General features: G+C 55.6%; 2 protein-coding genes across 18 annotated transcripts; one reads left to right on the forward strand and one right to left on the reverse strand.

Annotated features, from left to right (window-relative positions):
• Nucleotides 1-164: 164 nt before the first annotated feature.
• RARRES2 (retinoic acid receptor responder 2) lies at nt 165-5,579 on the forward strand. Of its 6 annotated transcripts, none has more exons than XM_072964264.1 (6): nt 165-293; nt 1,214-1,411; nt 1,649-1,753; nt 2,653-2,748; nt 2,980-3,108; nt 5,182-5,579. In XM_072964264.1, the coding sequence occupies exons 2-5, from the start codon at nt 1,238-1,240 to the stop codon at nt 3,097-3,099; spliced, it is 495 nt and encodes a 164-aa protein (XP_072820365.1). In that variant the 5' UTR covers nt 165-293; nt 1,214-1,237; the 3' UTR covers nt 3,100-3,108; nt 5,182-5,579. The 6 variants fall into 6 exon arrangements, with proteins under 6 accessions (XP_072820365.1, XP_072820364.1, XP_072820363.1 ...); XM_072964263.1 differs by lacking the exon at nt 5,182-5,579 and adding an exon at nt 3,284-3,425; XM_072964262.1 differs by lacking the exon at nt 5,182-5,579 and adding an exon at nt 3,305-3,425.
• On the reverse strand, nt 3,656-16,724 carry LRRC61 (leucine rich repeat containing 61). Of its 12 annotated transcripts, none has more exons than XM_072964216.1 (6): nt 16,590-16,724; nt 15,802-15,974; nt 15,519-15,617; nt 15,227-15,391; nt 13,541-13,723; nt 8,920-13,411 (listed from the first exon to the last, which is right to left on the reverse strand). In XM_072964216.1, the coding sequence occupies exons 5-6, from the start codon at nt 13,642-13,644 to the stop codon at nt 10,120-10,122; spliced, it is 3,396 nt and encodes a 1,131-aa protein (XP_072820317.1). In that variant the 5' UTR covers nt 13,645-13,723; nt 15,227-15,391; nt 15,519-15,617; nt 15,802-15,974; nt 16,590-16,724; the 3' UTR covers nt 8,920-10,119. The 12 variants fall into 12 exon arrangements, with proteins under 12 accessions (XP_072820324.1, XP_072820325.1, XP_072820326.1 ...); XM_072964214.1 differs by having other exon boundaries at nt 16,460-16,718; XM_072964219.1 differs by lacking the exon at nt 16,590-16,724 and adding an exon at nt 16,105-16,426.
• Nucleotides 16,725-21,996: the final 5,272 nt, after the last annotated feature.

Consider the following 21,996-nt stretch of genomic DNA (forward strand, 5'->3'; position numbering starts at 1 on the left):
CGTCAGGGGCAGGGGCAGCGGCAGCAGCAGCGGCAGGCGGGACAAAGTGCAGGGGGCTGGCGGGTGGGTTGGGGAGGGAAGTCCCAGAGGGCAAGCGCCTAGAGGCAAGTCCCGGCGGGTGGGGAGGAGCCTCGGCTGCGCTGAGATCTGGAGGGGGCCCAGGAGGTGGGAGTGGGAGGAGATGGGGGCTGACCCGCAGGAGGGAGGAGGGGGTACCGGGAAGAGGCTGACAGCCTGGCCAAGAGTCGGCCTTGGGAGGCGTAGGAGAGAGACCCCAAGGCGCAGGAAAGGAGGTGAGGAAGGGACAGTGGCGGGGGCAGCTGGACCAGAGGACAGGGAGGGTAAAGGGTGCACCTCAGAAGGGTGAGATTTGTCACCTTGTCCGTGAGCCCTCTCTTTAAGGCACATGTGTGGCTTTCTGGTCCCAAGACCACTGTAAAGGTAGAGTTCTCAGGGAGGGTCCAGCCCTCAGGCGACCCCAGTAGTAGATGGGGGGCAGGATCAGAGGTCTGGGAGAGCCGTGGTGGGGAGGGCCCCAGAGAAAACAACAAGGGAGGGAGGGTCTACCTTGAGAAGAAAGCCTCGGGTGGGGCCAAGGCGAGACCCTCATTTCTGGGGTTGGGGGTAGGGCTGATGGCGACGGGCACTTTCAGCACCGGGAGGGTTACGCATCCCAGTTCCCACCCGCTCTGGCCCCTCCCACGTGTTTACGTCCTCCCAAAAATATTCAGCCTCCAGCCGGCCTCCTTTCTGTGCCTGCCCCTCCCCTTCCCCCCAGCTGCAGAGGCCGGATGGTGCGGGTCAGGGGCCAGGACCCAGAGAGCCAGAGGTGGGGGGTAGGGCAGGAGCAGGGGTCAGAGACAGCGAGAGAGAACACAGGCCAGAAAAACGGGAAGGGTCGGAGTGGGCAACAGCATCACTTCCCGAGCTGTTGGCCTGAGGACTGAAGCCGACACAGCCCCGACCAGGGTCAGGGCCAAACCCAGGCTGAGCTGGACTGGGCAAGAGTGGGGGCAGGGCTAGGAGGAGAAGGCCCCGGGGAATACCAGGGGAATCTCTGAACACAGGGCTACTTCCCGTCCCTCCACCTCTGGAGGGCCGGAGGTCTGGAGCTCTGCCAGGTGTAGCCCCCCAGCCACACGGCCAGGGAGTTGGTGGCTCCACAGGCAACCTGGAAGAGCTGAGGGTCCACCCACACCCGCACCCTTCGCAGGGTCAGGGTGACTGAGGCGGAGCCATGTGGCAGCTGCTGCTCCCGCTGGCCCTGTGGCTGGGCACGATGGGCTTGGGCAGGGCTGAGCTCACGGAGGCCCAGCACCGGGGCCTGCAGGTGGCCCTGGAAGAATTCCACAAGCATCCGCCCGTGCAGTGGGCCTTCCAGAAGACCAGCATGGACAGTGCCATGGACATGGTGAGCGACACCCCAGGGAGGGGTGGGGGACAGGGCCACAGCCCGGGACACCGGTGCCTTCTCAGGAAGCAGCTGCAAGAGCACTTGGGCTCTAAGCATCCAGCTCTCCAGAGAAAGGCCACCACCCCAGCCACCTCCTGGGATGTGCTGTTTCACTGAGGGGAGCAGGGACAGGTCACACTCAGGAACTGCTCTGCCCGCTTAGCCAGCCGCTGGCCTCCCTCTGTCTGTTGGCAGCCCTTGTCGGCAGGGACCTTTGTGAGGCTGGAATTTAAGCTCCAGCAGACGAGCTGCCGGAAGAAGGACTGGAAGAAAGCTGAGTGCAAGGTCAAGCCCAACGGGGTGAGTGAAGGCACGTGTATGTGATGGGGCACGTGCTCCCGGTGGGCATGGGATTGGGGTTCAGCAGGAGATAAGGTTGGAGACCCCAGGGTGGAGCAGCCTCCATACAGCTGACCGCCTCCGTCTGAGCCTGTGGTCGTGATGGCTGTGGGTGGGCTGGTGGCCCGGACGGGAGGGAAGAGGGAAGCTGAGCTGTTCAGAGGACACTTACTTCCTTAAGGTGGGTCTACCTCCCATCCGGGTTCCTCTCTCAGGCTTCAGGTCACTGGTGAAAGAAGGCCATGGTGTGGGGTTTGTTGGGCCCCCACCCTAGGCCTGGTGAATTCCCCATTTTCCATGAGTTTTCAAGTGGAGGTAGTCCAACCTGGGCTGATTCAAAACCAGGCTTGACTGTCCACGCTGGGGGCAAAATTACTGCCCCAAGGGAGCTCCGTGGGCTGGGAGCCAATGATCTGGGGTCTAGTCCCAGCTCCACCAAGCACCAGCCCTGTTACTCTGTAGACTCTTTGAAGATCTCAGTTCCCTCCATCTTTTAAAGTGGGGACTGGATTATACTTGTGGTTTTCCAGACTTTTACACCAGGACCCTTGTGTTCACATCAAATCTTAGAAAATGCAAATGCATGTAATAGATGACAGCAGAGTGGCTCTGGTGGGGAGAACCCACCTAGGGGAGGAGTCCTGCCTACACACACTCACACCCTCAAGTTCCACAGCTGGGAAACTGCAGGATGGTCTGGCTTCTGAAATGCCCCAGGCCAAGGGTACGCTGCACCTGGAACCAGCTGGCCTGCCAAGGGGACCAACCTCCGCTGTAGGCTGCCCCCCAGCTTCCCCATTCTTGGGGTGGCATGCCTCCCCTCACCCCTTTCCTCTCCTGGCTCCATGCCCCCTCCGCAGAGAAAGCGGAAATGCCTGGCCTGCATCAAATTGGACTCTGAGGATAAAGTCTTGGGCCGGATGGTCCACTGCCCCTTAGAGACGCAGGCTCAACAGGTACGTGTGGGCACAGGAGGGAGCAGAGAGGTTGGGCACAGGAGGGGGCTGGCAAGATGGATAGCAACTGGGTCTGTGGGAGAGGTGGGAGGCTGAAGCCTGGATGGAGGGGTGAGGTTGAGGATGGTGAGAGGGAGAGGAGGGGCTCTGGGACTTGGGGATGCGGTGGTGGACACTGCCAGCCCTCCCTGGGCGCTGCTTGGCGTGGGCCTGAGCAGCCGCTGGTGCCAGCAGGGAAGCAAGGAGCACCAGGAGGCCCAGTGCAGCAGGGTGCAGCGGGCTGGTGAGGACCTCCAGAGCTACTACTTACCCGGACAGTTTGCCTTCCTCAAAGCCTTGCCCCCCAGCTGAGGACTGAAGGTAGGTGGCCAGAGGGAGGAAGAGAGGACGGAGTGGGGCGAGGACAGCCTGGGGTGGGGCTGGGATGGGAGACTGAGCTGCAGCTAGGCTGTGGGAGGCAGGGAGGAGAAGGATTCGCAGCCTGAGAAGAAAGCTGGGACCGGGCCCAAACAGCCTCCCTCACACCCAGTCTTAGTTTCTTTCCCCTTTCCTCTAGAAGTTCATCCGGCTTCCTGGAAGCTGTGGGAGGTAACCAGTGAGACACAACCCTCCCTTCTCCGCGCCCAGGGAGGACCAGCCCACTATCCCTGAGCTAATAAAACTGCTCTCCAGCTGTGTTCCCTCCTCCCGTACATATCCCGTCTCCATCCCCCCAGCTTAACTGGTCAGAGGCCTGGTATGTGAAGAAAGGCCCTGGATGCAGTGAAGCCTGATGGGGGAGGGGCACAGGATACTTCCCATTGGACACTCAGAAGCCTGTGTGCTCCTCCGCCTCCCCCAGGAGAGACCAGAGCTGGCAGGGACCCAGGCTTGCTTTCAAGAGCCCATGGGAAATGACAGGCAGTGATGCAAACAAAAACACAAGTATTTAATAGGGATGGGCGTGGGTGGGAACAGGCAGCGCAGGCTCCGGAGAGACCCAGGACTGGGGGCACAGCAGAGGGTCACTGGGACAGGAGAATTCGGAAGGTGGGTAGGTGCGGCTTCCACGCTCTGTGCTCTGCCCTGTCCTCACCCAGGACTGGCTGGAACAGGAGGCTCGCTGTCTGTGTCTTTCTCTCACCTTGAGCCTTAGGAAGAAGCAACTTTCTTCCACTGAGTCTCAGGCTCTCACAGCCAGGAGTGGCAGCAGCTGTGGACACGGGGCCTCTTCCAAGGCGCAGTGTAGGTTGCAGGACAGCCTCACACAGTGCCAGCTGCCAATGGAGGGCTTGAGGGCCCTCACACCTGCTAGAGGCCGCTCTGGAGGGAGGTGTGTCCCTGACGTATGTGGCAGAGGGTGGGGAATTTTTCTTGAGGTCAGAGTGGGAGGGAGGGGGCTGCTCTTGGGGACAGGGACCCATGAAGAGCCCCAGGTGCAGGGCCAGTGACCAGCATGATGAAATGGTGAAAACAAGCACGGAGGCAAGCGGGGACTTGCAGGTGAGGAGGCATAATGTGCCAACCCCATGGCCCTGGGCCAGGCCGCAGGACACGCTCAAAAGACAAAGGAGGAGGTGGTGCCTGCAGGGCCGAGCACCCGCTCAGCCTGGGCCAGGCTGTCCCCGGCCTGGCGGTCCAGGTCGCGGCACTCCTGTAGGGTGGCCTGGAACTGCCGGCAGGCCTCCTCTAGGATGGCGCTGCTGGGGGTGGGCCAGGACTCCCAGTACCCGGGCTCTACCCAGGGCTGGGCCTCCCGGGCTCGGGGGCCGGGGCCCGAGCTGGGGCGCAGGGAGCTGTCCAGGTCCCGGCACAGCTGGTAGAAGTCACTGCCGCGCCCGCTCACGCGCTCGCCATCGATGGCCTTCAGGCCGGGCAGCAGCTCCCGGACTGCAGCCCCGTAGGTGGGGCTGGCGCAGAGCGGGTTGCTGAGCCGGGCCAGCGGGTCGCGGAGCCGCAGGCACTCGAGGCCCCGCAGCCCCGCCAGACACTGCAGCTGCCCGGGGCCGGCCAGCAGGTTGCCGGCCACGTTGAGGCTCTGCAGGTTCTCACAGGCGGCCAGGGGCTCCAGCCCCGTCAGCCGGTTGTTGGCGACGTTGAGCACGGCCAGCTGGCGCAGGGAGGCCAGCGGGCCCAGCTGGGTGAGAGCGTTGCCCGACAGGTCCAGCCACTCGAGGCCTAGGCACTCCCCCAGGCAGCCCAGGTCCACCAGCCCCAGGCCCCGCAGCTTCAGCAGCAGGATGGACTCCAGGGCGAACTCGCCCGAGCGCGACTTGAGCAGCTGGGGTGTGACGCGCACCCCATCAGCCTCACCTGGCTTCTCCCCCCGAGGCTCCATGGGACAAAGTGGGCCTAGGTGGCCCTGGCAGGTCCGTCACTGGGATGTAGGTGCCACTGGAGGTCAGCTGGCTGCTCTCCCTGAAGGAGACCTGTTTCCAACACCCCCACTCACAGGCCAGCAGGTCCCTAAGGAGAGACAATGACACAGTCAGCAGGCCTCCGAGCACCTCTGTGACCAGCAACAGGTGATGGCATCTCCGTGACCAACCAGCCTCTACCGCCAGGGCCAGAAACCTAGATGGCCCAGCATGACGTGAGGACTCAAGTCCAAGGCGAAGGAGGGCAAAGAGCCCCTCAGAGAGAGGTGGGTGGGCACAGGCCCCCACCTAAGGGGGGCCCCCGACTTGGCTCTGGTGGTCATGGCCATGCTGGATGGAATTCAGGCCCAATGTTGCCAATTATTCCCATTTTCCAAATCTGCACTCAGGCACAATCGCGGTATTTTTCTTTCTTGGTAACCACTCATGATTATCTGTTATTATTTCTGAGGTGCTTCTTTTTAACCATTTAAATTTATTTTTGAATAGATAACAGGTCACCATCATTGTTGATCTTGTTTCCTTCCTGGGAGAGCTATGCATTTGCAAACACAAAGTAGAGCCCGCTGGGCCTGGCTTTATTCGCCCGAGTGTGTTCTGGACTCAATTTTTTTTTTAAGCAATGAATTCAAAATGGTTTCCGGGTCCCATGGGCCAACTTGTAACCTCTGGTTGCAGCTGTGGGGCCTGAAGGCTCAGCCTTCAGTCCCAGATGAGGCAACTGAGGGACAGCAGACGCCCAGGGAGTAGGCGGCAGGACTGCCAGGCCCCAGGCCTTTGCTACCCCTGCCCCCGCCCGCCCGCCGGCCCGCCCAGGCACTGGCTCTTCACTCCGGCGTCCACAGAACAGCATTTCTCTGGACGCCAGATAACACGGTCCCAACTGCAAACATGACATCATTTCCAAAGTGGGCAAAGGGGGTCTGGGGAGGGCAGGCCAGGCAGTCAAGGAAGCCATCTTGGAGGGAGGGGCAGGGTGGCACCTATGTTAGCTCCAGAAAGGCAGGGGAAGGAGGGGATTTTCAAGTCACCAGGGGCCGCAGAAGCTGAAGTGCCAGTGCAAGACCAGCCGTGACAGAGGAGGCCCGGGGGAGGGTCGCTGGCAATGCTGAGCGCAGAGGGGTCAGGGTTTAGGCTAGAGGAAAACAAGCAGGGACCTCTGCTCCAAGTGGCAGCTCCCCAACCCAGCAGACGCCGGCCAGGCCCAGGCCAGGCCAGGCAGGGTGACGTCTGCAGAGAACCAAGGGGCCTTTCACTCCCGCTGTTTACAAAACCCACCAGGGCTGGAGTGTCCGCCAGGCCCAAGCTGCGTTTCTATAGTAACGTCACCTTCCATTCCCCCTCCTAGGAAACCAGACCCAAAGCTCCTCCCACACTCCCCTCCTCCAGCCCCGGGGAGCTGGGAGGCTGCTAACGTATCTGGCCCCAACCCTCCCACCCCATATCTGAGAAGGGGGTCCCCCATCTTTACCCAGCACCCCTCTCGTGGGCAGCAGTCCAGCTCCTTCATTTCCACCAGAGTTTCTTGCCAAAAGGCATTGGAGGCACCTGAAGAAGCCTAGCTCATTCTCCGCAGGAGCATCTTCTGGGGTTTGTCAGCAGGGAGTGACGCAGTCCCCTCTGCATCTGGTTACACCTGCTCTGGCCCGTAGGGTGGGGTGGGGCACGAGGGGCACCAGACCCTGAAAACATGCCATAAAAGCCCTAGCAAGCGACAAGGACCCCGCCAAAGGCAACGAGAGATGGAGAGGAGGGAGAACACGTGCTCGGGACCTGGCCACGTGACCAGACACACAGCTCCTACCTCCCACGCAGCTGGGACAGGCAGGGTGGGGGCAAGAAGACTTAGCTGGGACAAGGCTCTAGGGTGCCTGTGGCATCGGCCTTAGGAGGCAGGTGCAGATCCACCCACCATGTGAGCACACAGCACACCAGGCCAGCCTTAGGGGACACAGGCTTCTTTCAGTACCTGTGGGCCTTACTCTAGGAGGATGGCTATCCTCCCAGCCATACTATTTTGGGGGTGAAAGTGGTCGGGAACCCCTGGTGCACACTGGGTCCAAACGAGAAGAGGCCATCAGGTGGGGTAGTCTGGGGCAGAGGGGAGGTCACAGTGGACCACGAGGGTCAGGCAGAGATGCCCTGAGGAGCAGGTTAGTGATGGAGATGGAGGTGGTGGCCCGAAGGGAAGGAAAGAACGAGGGAGCAGGGACGGAATGGTGCACTCGCTGCCCACGGTAAAGCCGGAGGGTAGAGGAATGCTTTCTGCAGAAGAGGAACCAGAGGAGCAGAAAGATCCCACTGGGACTGCAAATCAAGCCTTCTGTGCCCCAAGGTCCTATCCGGTGGGAAATACGTGACCCTCCAGCCCACGGCTCTGTGCCTTCGGTCCTGCACCCTTGTCTGCAGTTAGATGAACAGCACCACAGTCAAAACACGATTTGCCAGTGCATCAACCATCTCTGTTCTGCTCCTGGTCACTGTCTTACCTCAGATCTGCACACCTCAACAAGGCAAGGGCCCACACACCTGTGCAAATCCAGGTGTACCCAAATGGAGAGACCAGCAACTGAGAGGAGGCTCTTCACGATGGGAGAATGGCTCAGCCACACCTAAGCCTGTCAGCCCTCCTCTCTGAAAAGCAAGGGGCATCCTGGTCCTGTTACGGAAATAAGCAGAGGCTGTTGGCCCAGTGCGGGTCTGTGAAAAGGACTTGGTTATGTGGATGAGACTATGACCAAGACACAGGTGACATTCGGCTCTCTGGAGGGAGGCCCATCTTCCCTTGTTCAGAGCCAGCTTTTCTGAATCTCAGGTTACCTCTGTAGGAAATGGGCCAGGAAAGGATGCCCGTGAGTCAGGAAGAGTGGGGCAGAGCTAAGTCTAGGAGAGAAAAAGTTCAACTCAGAGCAGCCTCAGGTGGACAGTCACCTGGCAGCTTTGGCGGACTGGGGACCCTCCTGCACCCCATCGCCTTCCGTCCACGATCTGGCACAGGTTCTTCAACCCTGGCCCTACCACCATTTGGGGCTGGACTGCGTCTGTTGTAGGGTCTGCTCTGGCCATTGCAGGATGTTCAGCAGCATGTGCTTTCCATCCACGAGAGGACAGGAACAATTCCCCCTACAGGCTGTGCCAACCAAAACCTCTCCAGAAACTGCTGAATGTCCCCTGGGGAACAAAACTGTTCCTGTTGAGAACCACTGCTCTGGAGCCCAAGCCCCCAAGACCGTGAAGCTTCTCACCCTCCTCCTTGCACCGACCCCCGTCTTCCTCACGTGCTCCCACCCCACTGCCTCTCCATTCCAGCCCCTCACCCTCAGGAACACAGAGCGTGGGTCCGTGACACCGAACAGCAAGGGGACGGTGCCCCTGCCAAGGACAGCTCAAGGGGATAGTGGCACTGACCATGAGTGGCCCCCAGAACAACTTGGGGGTGCATCACATCCCCGCCCCCACCTTACCTACTGCACCCGCATGTGGGAGGCAGGGACAGGATGACGCAGTTTTAAGATGATCTCAGGTGATTCACATTCAAGTCTGAGCCACATGTGCAATGTAAGGGAGGGAGGCAGGGAGGGGGCCGGGCTCGTGCAGGGCCGTGCCCTGATCTCATCACCAAATGCAGTTGATACAGAGTTGGGGACGTTACAGAGCACAGCCTCAGTCCTGGCTTCTCCTCCAGACACCCCTCGCCTCTCATCACAGGGAGCCGGTGACACACACCCTCTCCAACAGCTGGGGCAGGAGATGCGACCTAAGCAGTATGGAGGCCAGACCTGACTTCCAATCACACTGCTCCAACCACTGAACGTGATCTTTATGAAGCTTTATTCAAGATGCCACAATGACACCGTCAAAATGAAAATACACCACGCTAAGTAGGACAGGGTATGATCTCAAAGTAAAAAAAGGAAACATGTTTAAGCAGTAACAGAGGCCGTCTGAATGAAAGGATGACAGGGAATTTCTCCAGCTCCTCATGTTCTCAGTAACTTCCGAATGCCCTGCAGTGAATTAGTCACAGTGACACGGGGACGCAAGGGGACAGGTCTCCCAGGCTCACCCCCACAGCCAGGGCCACAGTGCAGATTAGGCCTCGGTGCCTCGCCCTGCGTCTCCCCACCTTCCGTCTCACCGCCACGTCCCCTGGTGACCCAGCACCTTGGGAGAGCTAGACTCGCGTCTTGTGGGGTGAGATGGGCCACCCCCCACACCCCTACCTCTCCTTTTCCTTCTTCTCCACCGGATCCCCCCAGTGCCTGGTCCCACGCCCTCAGGTCCTGCCCTGGCCCCAAAAGAACTCAGGCCAGGCTGTTCCATTCCTAGGATATACATCTTTCCTTGCTTCCTGAGGTGTCCACTGTAGAAAGGAAGAAACCCCAAGGTTTCTGGGGGTCTGCAAACTACAGGTAAGAATGACAGTGTGAGGACTGGGGGGGGGTCTCAGCTCTCCTCAGTCACATGACCTCAGGAGCCAGCGGTCCCAGCCACCAGAGCTCTGGGGCACTCTGGGATCCAGGGAGAGTACAGGCCCTGAGAAGCCCCGTGTGCCCGTGGGCCCCTTCCTCTTAAAACAGCGCCTCTGTCTCAGGAAGAGCGCCCACAGTGTCCCCCTGGCCTGGGTGGCTGGGCATACCTCCCCCGCAGCACACACGGCTCCCTGGGCTCTGGCTGCTCTCAGGGCCCGCACCCCCGACACACACGGACAAGCTGTATGGGGGGCCCTTACTACCCGCTGGTATTTTAAAAGAGCACCACAGTTAACAAGCTGTGTAGTACAACTGGGAGTCACCCGTGAGCGGAGTAAACCTTTCCACACACACACCGCTGGCCATAAATCAAGCGGCGGCCAGATGGAAAAGGACACCTCCCTGTAAGTGAAAGCGGCCATCTGGCAAGAGGTGAGAAACTGCCCTCATTCTTTTCAAACAGGTTTAAGATTCTGGCTGCCCTTGTCTAATGTCCTCAGGTGCAATACTCTGCTTCTTTCCACAGGCAGCTTTTCGGGGCATCAGACCGTGCAGTCAGGCTCACTGGTCTGTTCCACATCAGCCAGGTCCCCACTGGGGAAGATAAGGGGCGGCGGGGTGTAGCTGGGGAAATTCTCCAGGTTGGTCTTCAGGAAGAGAAGATACTGGATGGCGTCCACTGGGAGAGAGGGGTCATGTTCCGTGATGGTCCGGCTGCCCAGGGAGGCCAAGACACTTGCTGAGAAGGTGCCCGTCGGGGGGCAGGACAGATAGATGGTGGCCAGTCTCGCCAGGGCTGGCCAGACATCCCACCTCTTCTCCCAGTAAGCCAGGGGGTCCTCCTGGGCACCCACCGCCTCATTCTCGCGCAGGTACTTCTTCACAATGACGCTGGCCTGGTGGTTCTCCATGGAGAGCGAGGCACCACTCCTCCTGGAGGCCAGCAGCCCCACGCTTTCCAGCTGCTCCAGCAGGCTCTTCTCCCTCTGGCCAAACAGCAAAGACTCAGAGGCACTGCCTCTCTGCATAGGGTCCTCTTGGTCCTTTCCCTCTGCCCCGGAGCTCCTGGCCACTCTACCACTCAAGGCGGAGTCCGCACGCACAGCCCGGGGGCTCTGCAGGGACGGCGAGGGAGGCAAGGAGTATTCCGACACCATGATCTCCTTCACCTTGTACACGAGCACCTGCTTCCAGTGGTCAATGTCAGCCCCCGCGGGCAGGATTGCCTCGATCCTCCCCTTGAAGCGGGGATCCAAGAGGGTCGCCAGCACAAACTCCTCGCGGTGGAAGAGCTCGGTGAGCTGGCCATCTGTGGTCAGCTGCAGGGCCAAGCCCTCAGCCAGCCGCACAGCTGCACCCATCTCCCCAGCGCTCTGCTCCTCAAAGTACCCGCGAACCTGCTCCAGGAAGATGTGCAGGTAGCGTAGCTGGGGCAGCACCAGGCTCAAGGAAGCCTGTGTGGTGCTCGCCTCCCGGACCACCATCTGGAAGGGCCGCAGGAGCTGGACCAGGCTGTCTGTCAGGCTCCAAAACATGGCCGACAGGGCTGTCCCCGCCTTCCCCAGCTGGTGTTTCTCCTCATACTCCTGCAGTGGCCGCTGCTGCTCCACCAGCCACTCCATCAGGCGGTAGGCAGAGACCCAGTGGTCTGAGAGCTCCCAAAAGGGCTGGTGCGCTGGGAGGCCGCACCGCCGCTGCAGCTGGGAGAGGAGCCGCCGGGCCTCTGCGGAGCCTTGGAAGTGGCTGCAGATGGCCCTGGCCGTGCCCAGGATGATCTGGACGCTGTGATGGTGACACAGAAAGCTTCCCACCAGAGAGTCGAGGCAGTGGACAAAGCAAGGGACAGGGATGTAGCCCTCTGTCCTCACCACCTGCTCCAGGCTGGGGCAGCCACCCGCCACCAGAAAGCCCGGCCTCAGGGAGCCGTGGCTGAGCCACAAGCTGAGCTGCTCCCGCAGCTCCCGCTGCCTGTCCTCTAGGACACTCTCCAGGGGAAGGCCCCGGACCCAGAGCACAGCCTGCTTCCTTGGGCTTCCAGACCCCACCTGTTGGCTACCCGGCCGTGTCACCCCCCAGTGGGCAGTGATAGCCACATAGTCCACAACTGTGTCCTGGGCTGCCACGGACACACTGAGGTGAACGCAGCCACCCTTAGCCCACCGCATTTCCTGACGCACCTGCTCCCCCATTGCTTCATGGAGCAGAGGCAAGGCTTTCCCAGAGAAGAAGGCTGGAGGTGGCAGGTGGTAGCAGGGATCCACTTGGGCCATAAATCTTCTGAAGGGTGGGGACGAAACAAAAGAAAGTGGCAAGGCCAGGCTGCAGAGTAACTCGGCAATGCTGTGGTTCCAGGCCTGTGCTCGGGGCTGGTTGGGGGCATACAGGCCACCCTGGTCCTCCCCACCCTCCACAGGGGCAACAGTAGGTTTATCTCTGGTGGGAGTAGGCAGCGGGGACAGAGCCTGTACCAACTGCTCAGGCCTGCCTGGGGCCGCCTGCCCCTCCCCGTCTTCTGGAGGTGAGGCGTCCGGGCAGCGTCGTGGTGATGGGAGCCCCTGGGAGACCTGGCCGGCGGCACCTGCGGGGAGGCCCTTCTGTTTATTCTCAGCCCCTCCCTGCTCCCTCCCAGGGCCGGCCGCAGTTGGCTTTCTCCCCACGTCCAGCCCATGCTTTCTTGCCAAGTGGCGGACCAGACCTGAGGGCTGGGACTGCCCCTTCACCTTGCCCTGTTTGATGCTCGCGTGGCACAGAGTGCAGGTGACTCGGCAGATGTTCCTGTAGTTGACGGTGGTGAAGAATCGTCTCAGGTCGGGCGTGGGCTTCTGGCCCGTGGTGTCCAGGGGGCCCGGGGGCGGCCCGGGGGCCCAGCCCTTGGCCTCCACCCCTGCGGTGCTGACCAGCTTCTTGGGGCAGAGTGGCCTCTGGAGGCTCAGCAGGGGCGGCTGCTCCCCAACGCCAGGGAGCAAATGCCTCTTCTTCCACTTCTTGAGGTGACGCACCTCTCTGGCCAGGCGGGCTATGAGGACATCGGTCTGCCTCACCTCATTCTCACCAGGCTGGCCCACCTCTCGCCTGTCCAGGCTGCTGGTCTGAACCAGTACCAGGCTGGAAGGGGCCTGTCCAGAGCTGAGCACTGGGTCCCTCAATGTCCTTGCTGCCGGCTCCCCCTCCTTTCTCCGTCCACATGCCTTCTGCTTGGACACCTTCTTCCTAGGCTGCACCGGGGGCTCCTGCCCCAGCACAGATTTGAGACCACAGGGTCCAGGGTCTCCCTTTGGCTTATTCTTATCCTGCCCAGGGCTGGCGTGGCAATTTGCCCCAGAGACAGCTGGGTGAAGACCAGGCCTCTCCAGGGAGTAGGCCCTTCTCTTCTTGCTGCAGACATGCGGGCCCAGGGGACCTTCCTCCTGCTCCTCCAGGAAAGCCTGGTCAGGCGAAGGGACAGACAAGGCTCTGGGGAGGGGTCGAGGTCTCTTCCTCTGCAGGGGCAGCTCCCTCTCACTCTTCTTCTGGGAGTTGGAGGCTCTGATCTTCCTGGAGCCACCGGCCTTCTCCTCTATGTCTGCAAACTCAAGCTTGACTTCGTTCTCTGGCAGGTGCCCCCCAGCATCCCAGCCAAGTCCACAAGAGGTGTTGGTGGCTCTGGTGTTGAACTTGGAGCTGGAAGAAGCCAGAGTGGTGGCTGGGCTCTTGGATCTGGTCTCGGCAGAGTCAGCACACAGAGGGGGCTCTTGCCCCACTGACCTCGAGGGGGTATGTTTCTTGGGGGGCTTTCTGACCGTTTCTACTTCCAACATGCTTGGGAGCTTAGGGCAATGAGAAGACAGGCCCAGGCTGTAAGGCAAGATGAGAAGAACAGCTCAACGAGGGGAGGGGAGGCCGGAGAGGGGAGAAGAGAGCTGAGGATGGAGGTGCAGTTACCACATGGAATCAGCCCCAGGACAAAACTCTCCAGATCCCGACCTCCTTGGTGAATGAAGCCTGATGTTCACTCCTTCAGACCCGACGGAGCCGCCCTGGACCAGAACCCCCACAGCCCTCTGCACGTTAGTGGTTTCTGGGTCCATCTTCTTTGCCAAACTAAGTGAGGTTTCTCTCTTTTCTTTCAATGTTCACTCAGAACCTAGTAGGCATTTGGCAATGTTCCTGTGTGATGGATACAATATAAAGTTGGCAAGGCACCTGCATGCACATGGCTCTCAGGCTGGTGGGCAAGACAAATGTGAATAAGAGACATGCACAACACAATTTAAGCCAAGGTGTAGGGTGTGGAGGAGCACTGCGGGGGCTGTGAGACCCCATGAGGAAGACACTCATGAGGAAAACAGCTAGGTCTCCCTGGAAGAGCTGCAGGCCGGCAGCGAGTGGAGGTGGCCGGTCTCTGCATCCTGTGCCCCTAGGTGGTACTTGGCACCTCCAGGGCACCATGAAAAGATAACAGCGATCAGTTTTCACGGATTATGCAGCCCGAGGCTTCCTAAGCCTCTGCCGGAGCACATGGTGTGGGGCCACTCCCGATGCCACTGACCCAGGCCCCCAGCGTCCTATCACAGACAAACTCCTGAAGGGCTGTTTCTACCTTCTCACCTCCCATTCCCCAAAAGCCCACTCCTCTCCAGCTCCGGCCCCAGCAGGTCCCTGACACTGACACAGCTGAGGCCCCCTGGTGACCCTCGTGGCCCCACCTCAGGGGACTTCTCTGCACTGGAGCAATTGCTCGAGCCCTCCATCTAGAATGCTGCGGCCCGAGGCCCTGGGACACCACGTTCTCTTGGCTTTCCTGTCACCTGTGACTCCTTTTCAGTCTCTGCCCATCCCTCAATGGCGATTCCCAGGGTTCCTTGTTTCCAGGCCCTGGTTCTACTTCCACACCTCCTCCCCAACTGGAGCGGCATCTGCATTTCCACACAGACCCCTGTAAGCCCCTTTTGGCTCCCAACTCCCTCCCAGGCTCCCCTCACCTGCTCTTCCCACAGTCAACTCCATCTCGGTAAATGGGACACCTGTTCACCCAGATGCTCAGACCCCAAACCTATGGACAATCCTTAATTCCCTTCCCCGCATTCATCTTCCGGGGATGAGGTCAAATTCAGGACTCTCAAAAGAAAAGGAGACATGAAGAAAACAAAAGAGAAATGTGTGGAAAGAAGAAGAGAATGTGAGGAAGGAGGAGGCCGGGGAGCCAGGACACGGGTCCCGGGGAAAGAGAAGGTTCAGAGGAAGGTGGCTCAGATCCCACCCTGAACATCTGAGAGCAGGGAGTGTGCGTCTCTCCAGACCAGAGCAGAGGGCAGGGTAAGTGAGGAGATGGGAGCCAGAACATTCTGACACTAGGCAATGATAACCATTCAGAAGGATCACCAGGGCTGGCAGGATGGCCTTCACTGTTGACCAGTGGCTCAAGTGAGAACTGGCCATGGAGAAGCATGGACAATATGATGCAGAGGAGCCCCTTCCAGCAAGAGGGGCCTCAGAAGAACTAAGAGAAATCACCCAGGCAGCTGCCACCGAACCCGATGTCTGCGGCCTGCGGGCAGTGACACTGTGGAGGTGCTGTGGATGATGCTGTGGGTCAAGGTGCAAATGAAGAGCAAGACCCTGTCCTGCCCCACAGGAGGTGCTCCAGGCATCAGAACCACAGGGGCTCACCTCCGCTCTTGTTTTGATTGAGGAAACGTAAACCCAGAGCGGCAATGTGATGGTCAGTGGCAGAGTGGAGGTCCAGAGCCGGCGCCGGGCCTCCAGAAGCAGTCGGTAGGCTTCATTGCTCCCAAGAACACAGAACTAGGTGGGCCCGTGGCCGGCCTGCTCTCACTGATAAGAGCAAAGAAAAGGAAAACACTTCAAGTCAGGCTGCTGCCTAGGTCACACCCCAAAGCCTTTACCTGAGGACCTGCTAGTTTACCCCAGGGCACCAATCCTGTTCTGTCCGCCAACTTGCCTTGTCCCTCCAGTCTGTCCATATTCTGCAGAGACTCTTGATCCACTTGACCATTTAACAAAAATTTGTCAAATGTCTACCGTGAGTCAGCTCTGTACCCTAGAAACACAAATCTAAAGATGAGTAACTGCCTGGCTGCATGCGGGCTCAGGAGGAGAGGATGACTTGGAAATGCCTCCCAGCGCCAGGGCAAGGCACCCTGGAGCCAGGCCTCAGGCTGACCTAGAGGCAAACCAGGCCTATGACATGGGAGTTTCGATTCTGTCTTGGAAGGGTGGCTTACCTTAGGCTACTGCTTCCGGATCCTTATCTCCTGACAGCCCCCTGGGGATAGGTCCAGGATCGTGTGCAATCCCTGGGACCCACGGTAATGCTACCCCTCTCTTTTCCACTGAACCATGTCAGGATGACAGCGAGGTGGACACTGTGCAGCGCCAACCTTGAATCTACGTGAATCTAAAATAGGAAATGTAAAAAGAAAGTCACCCACAAATTCCAAGGACTTTGGTTATCAGAAGTTGTTTGTTACACTTCTCATAACGGATGACACACGCACACACTTGAGAACAACAACAAGATGGATCACCAGCTGTGACTGAGCACTACGTGCACTAGTGTGCCTCGGTTTCCTGGTCTATACAACAGGGTTAACAGCAGCCAGCTCACTGGCTTGTTACGGATTAAGGGAGTCCATGTCTGCATACAACAGTGTTTAAGGACAGTTACTGGCGCAGAGTGCGCAATGGATACGTTACGAGCCGCCGTCCGGTACATTCTGGCCTCACCTCGTGTTTCCGGTGCAGGGCACTGAGAAGGAGAGGCTAGGCTAGGAGGGGGTCACCTGAGCCGCCAATGAGCGGGGCAGGCCAGAGCAAGCCATCTCCGCACCCCCCGAGTCCACAGCTGTGAAGCGGGACCACAACGCCCCCTCCCCGGCTCACCTACGGCCAGGGGTCGGGCTGGCTGGGCTGGCGGAGCTGGACGCGGCTCCTGCTGTGGCCGACCGCGCCCCCGCGGCGGGTAGCAAGGGGCCGCCGCCCGCACCCACCTCCGCGCCGCCGCGAGTCGTACCCGAAGGCGCCAAAGGCCCCCGCAGAGCCGGGGGGGGGGGTCCCGGGTCGCAAAGGGCTACACCTCCGGGAGCAACAGCCCGCGGCGCCGCGCCCACCCCCGTCCCGCGGTTGGTACGTTCCCCGAGCCGGCGGCCAGCACCAAGTGCGCAGGCGCAAGAGGCCGAGGCCGGAAGTGGGTGGGGGTCACGCCGCCTCCTCCGCCGGATCTTGGCCGCGGCTCCCTCCTTGACCGAGGTCCCTTGGTATTAGCTCAGTAGTGCTAGTTTAATAGGCCTTAGAAGGAACACTTGCACGCTCTCTGGGCCGACGTAGTCCAGTCATACTTCTCCACCAGCCGATCCCCAAGGCCCCTTCCGTCCCGGCCTCTCTGCGCCACCAGAGTCTGACTGCCCGAGTGCAACCTGGGTCTCGTTTCGCACGAGCAGACGGAAGGGACCACGGTGACGGCAGTGATCCATGTGTCGGAGTCTCTTCCTGCCTTGAAGGCTCACCCAGCATTTCAGGAAGCCCATAAAGCGTCTTATGGGGCACATTCCCGATGATGCGCCCATGGCCTCTCCCAGAACCCAGGGGTCATCCATGCCTTCCACCACTGTGGACTCCCCAAACAATTGTCCCTATCTCCTTGTGCTGGTCCCACCTGGGCACTAACCCAACTCTTGCTTCACAGGCTACCTTGAGCTTCTTTCCACCGCTACAGTAAGACAAATTCAAGGGCCTCTGCTGGGACACCACTGGGCCTTGGGCAGTCCTCCCTGCTCACCTTCCCAGGACTGATCTCAGTTCTTGCCATCTTTTTCGGGCTCCCCTCCTCTGTGCCCAAGTCCATCAGCTCCAGGCTGGTGCAGTCCTCCGGCTTGGGCTAAAACTAGGACCCCTGCAATGAGAGTATATATCTTTCCACTTTACCAAAGCTATTTTAAATCTTGTTTGATTCCATGCCTCCGAGATGGTGGTTATTGATTTTTCCATTATACAGATGAGGACACAGAGACCCAGTCCCACAGTATGTTACAGTAGGAGATGGGAGGAGCTACAAGTGATACTAAAATCATACTGTTGTGTCGGGGTCTGTATATAGTGGGCTCAGAGCTGGTCCCTGTGCAGTGTTAACCCAGAGGCACTCTAGAACCAAGGATGGTTTGATTGCAAAACTGGGAGACACAGATAATAAACTGAAAGAACTGTTATACACGATAAGAGAACTCAGTAAACTGGCTGGATTTAATGCTAATATATAGAAATCAAAAGCAAATATATGCAAACAACAACCACTTAACGAATATAAAGAAAAGATTAAATTTTACTAACGATAAAGATTAAACGTCATGGAATAAGCTTAATAAAATGTACAAAGTTTATGTGAAAAAATACATTTTTAAACATAGGACTACAAAAAGAACACCTGAACAAGTGGACAGGCATATCATGTTCAGGGTTAGGAAGACCTGAACAAAGAGGGGAGTATTCACTGTAAATTCATTCAACAATGTTCCCATTTTGAAAACAATTGGGTTTTTTGTTAGGAGTTGTTAATATTTTCTGGACATATATCCTTTATTAGGCATATATATTGTGAATACTCTCTCCCAATCTGTCTGTTAACTTCTCTCTTAATCATGTATTGTGAGGTCAGTTCATCACAATGAAGTTCAACTTTTCAGTGTTTCTTTGATGGTTAGTGCTTTTTGTGTCCTTTTAAAGAAATCTTCGACTACCTCATGACTTTTATATATTTTTAGATATAAACTATTTCAAACATCTAATAAAGCACAGAAAAAATATGACACCTATGAAAAAACACCTCATAGATAACTAGATGTTTGCTTCTGTCTTTAACCCACCTGAACTTGACTTTTGTGCGTGATCTGAGAAAGAGATTAAATCTAACTTTTTTTTTTTTCATTTAGAGAGCCAGTTCTTCTGCAGTCCATCCTTTCCTCACTGATTTGTTCTTGGAGATCTACTCCTAGGCTCTATATTTCTGTTCTAATGTCCTTCTGTTCCATACTAATTACCTCTCCCTACAGGAATACATCTATTTTTTCAGGTATAATTTAGATACAATAAATGTCTCAATTTTAAGTGCACATTTCAATGAGTTTTAACAAATTTATTCACCTGCAGAACCACCACCACAATCACGATGTAGGATATTTCTACCACACATACCCCAAAGTAATAGATCCATCTAGCTTTTTGACAGTTAACCTCTCACCTTAGGCTCCAGCTAACTGTAACTATACCTTCTGTTATGAAAGATTCGGTTTACAGTTCCTAGTGCTTCATATAGATGGAACTATCCTGTATGCAGTCTTTATATGTCTGGCTTCTTTTACTTAACACAATGTTTTTGAGATTCATCCATGTTGATGTGTGAATCAGGAACCCATTACTTTTTATTGCTGAGTAGAATTCCTCTAGAGGAATACAGTGCCATTTGTTGACCCATTCACCCTGTTGATGATTTGGGTTGTTTTCAGTTTTAGGCTATCACAAATAAAGCTGCTGTGAACATACCTGTATAAGTCTTCGTATGGACTGACATTTTCAATTATCTTTGGTAAATAAGATTGGGTGGAGTGGTGGTAAATTATGTTTAACTCTTTAAGAAACTGCCAAGCTGTTTGTGCCATTTTATATTCCTGGCAGCAATGTTCAAGTTGCTCCAAATCTTTGTCAACACTTTGTATTGTCAGTCTTTTTCATCTTAGCCATTCAAATGGGTGTGGTGACATCTCATTCTGGTTATAATTTGCACTCCCGGATGACATGATGTTGATTATGCTTCTGTGTGCTTACTTGCCATTTGTATGTCTTCTTTTGTGAAGTGTGGGTTCACATTACTTGCCTGCTTTTAAAAATTGGGTTTGTCTTACTGTTGAATTCTTTATATTCTTTATAGATTTGTATTTTATTCCGTCCTTTATATATTCAGGGTGGAAGCCCTTTGACAGTTATATGTATTACAAATATTTTCTCCTAATTTGTGGTTAGCTTTTCATTTTCTTAACAATGATTGTGAAGAGCAGTAGAAGAGATGGGGCTGTCTGACCTCACTGCCCCCAACCCCACCCCACACACACCATCTTCTTCCCTCTCTCTTCCTGGAACTAGATTCCCAAGGATTAGGGGGACTTGTAGCTAAAATTGATAAAGAAATTCTATAGATCAATAAGAAAAAGACCAAAAAAAAAAACCCTAATAGAAAAGCAAGCAAACAATATGAACAGGCAAATTAGAGAAGCTGAAACCCAAATGAACAAACAACAAACAGAAAAAAGAGAATCAGCATCACCAGTTATTAGGAAAATGCAACTTAAAACAAGATACCATTTCACACACATTATCTGATTGAAAAATTTAAAAGGCTGAATAATAAATGAAGTCCAGGAATTCAGACAAGGTTGGTAGGAGTGTAAATGGAAACAGTTGCTTTGGAGGGGAATTTGGCAGTATCTGGTAATGCTGAAAGTAAGCATCACCCACAGCTCCACTCTCTACACGGACACATACATGCCAGCAGAGTTCCAGCGCATTTGCACGAAGACTTATTACAGGGATGCTTACTGTTTGCAACAGGAAGAGCTGGCAGTGATGCAAGTGTCATCAATTAACACTAATGCAGAAACAGAACCTGTATGTCACACTGGACTAGATCTGTCTGTAATAACATTGTATTAGTCATCGATGCCACCTTAATGCTGCATAAGACACCTGAAAACCCTGACTTAAAATGAACTTTTTTTTTTTTTTTTGCTCATATAACTCTGCTTCCGCTGAGGTTTGGCCAAACTAGCCTAGGTTTGGCCCAACTTGGCTCCAGGTCATGTTTCTTCTCTGGGGTCAGAAGGCTGCCCAGGGCACGCATTTTTCATGATCAAGGCGGAAGTGCAAGCCATCCACTCTATGAGTGACTGGAGCTGGAGAAACTCTGGGAGCATTTACATACAAAATCCCTTCAGTCCTTGGTTGAAGAGTGCTGTTGACAATAATTTCCTGATAGCACCTCCAGCCTTTGCACAGGGCTTAAAGATGGTGTTGGCAATTTGAAGTCGGCTGGTGGGCATGGAAGTACTCAGACCAAGAGGCAACGCGTGGACATTGACTGTGTCTACTAAGAGACGTGTCCACTACAGTCTCATCAGTTTTGATCTTTGCTAATATAACAGGTAATAATGAAGTTACATTGTTGTTTCAATTTGCTTTCTCTGATTATAAATGTTCTGAAGCATCTTTTCATGCAGAAAAATCACTTCTACTTCTTTGATGAATTGCCTGCTTGCCTCCTTTGCCATTTACCTAGGTGTGTTGTTCTTATCTTGTTGCTGAGCTCTGTGTCTATGAGCTGCAAATCATTTTCCCTGTTTTTCCTTTATCTTTTTTCTTTACTTTTTTTTTTTTTTTGCCTTGCAGGAAATTCAAATTTGTCAAACTTTATCATCATCGCTGCTGGATTTCTTCCCTCACCCCCTTAGTTAGACCTTCCCCATTACAAGATCAGTTTTTTTAATTCCCCTATATTTTCTTCTGGTACATTTATAGTTTCATTTAAATTTGTTAAATCTCTGATCCATCTGGCATTTATTTGGTTGCCAGGAGAGAGTCTCAACACTGTTCATTGCCTTTATTCATTTTTTCCTTGTGGACTTGATTTGCCATGTTTACCAATTTATTTCTGGACCCTCATTTTCTTCCATTGATTTGTCAGTCTTGTCATGTGCCAGCACTATTGCTTTCATTTCTGCCTTTCAATTTGTGACTTTATATTTATACTATTTTTAAATATCTGGGAGGGCTGGTGTCCTTGTCAATACTCTGCTTTTTTTCAGAAATTTCCTGGTTATTTCTTACCTTCTTATTTTCCTTGAGAACTTTAGATTCAGCGTGTCCAGTCTGGTAGCCATCTCCCCTCCTTCCCCCACCTCCAGGAGTATTAGCATTTTTATCGCGAGGACGCTACATTTCCAGATTACGTTAAGGACATTTGACTCGAAACCTAGAAATACAGACACGTCAACAGGCCCCAGGTATTCTTCGTGGCGCTTATTTCTCAAGTCCTAGCTCCCGGGACTGTCACTTCCTTTTCCAAGGTGTCCATGACGGGAACAAGAAACGGAGAAGGAAGCTGAGTTCCTGGCCGAGTGAAGGGGGCGTGGCGGCAGGGTTATGATATAAAGATCATGTGATTCGCAGCTGCCATTTATTGATGAGGCCGGCACTTTAGGCCATTCTCTCAGCTCCTCTCACATCCTGTACGAGGCAGGCACTAGGGTTACTGTACCAGATCCCCAATAAAACGGAAGCTCGGGGAGACTAAATAACTTTCACTCAGCTAATAATTGGAGGAGCTGGGATTTGAACCCAGGCAGCCCAGTTCTTTATCTCAACGTTGAAGCTGAGCT

Source organism: Vicugna pacos, chromosome 7, assembly GCF_048564905.1.
Source record: "Vicugna pacos chromosome 7, VicPac4, whole genome shotgun sequence".
Taxonomy (NCBI): domain Eukaryota; kingdom Metazoa; phylum Chordata; class Mammalia; order Artiodactyla; family Camelidae; genus Vicugna; species Vicugna pacos.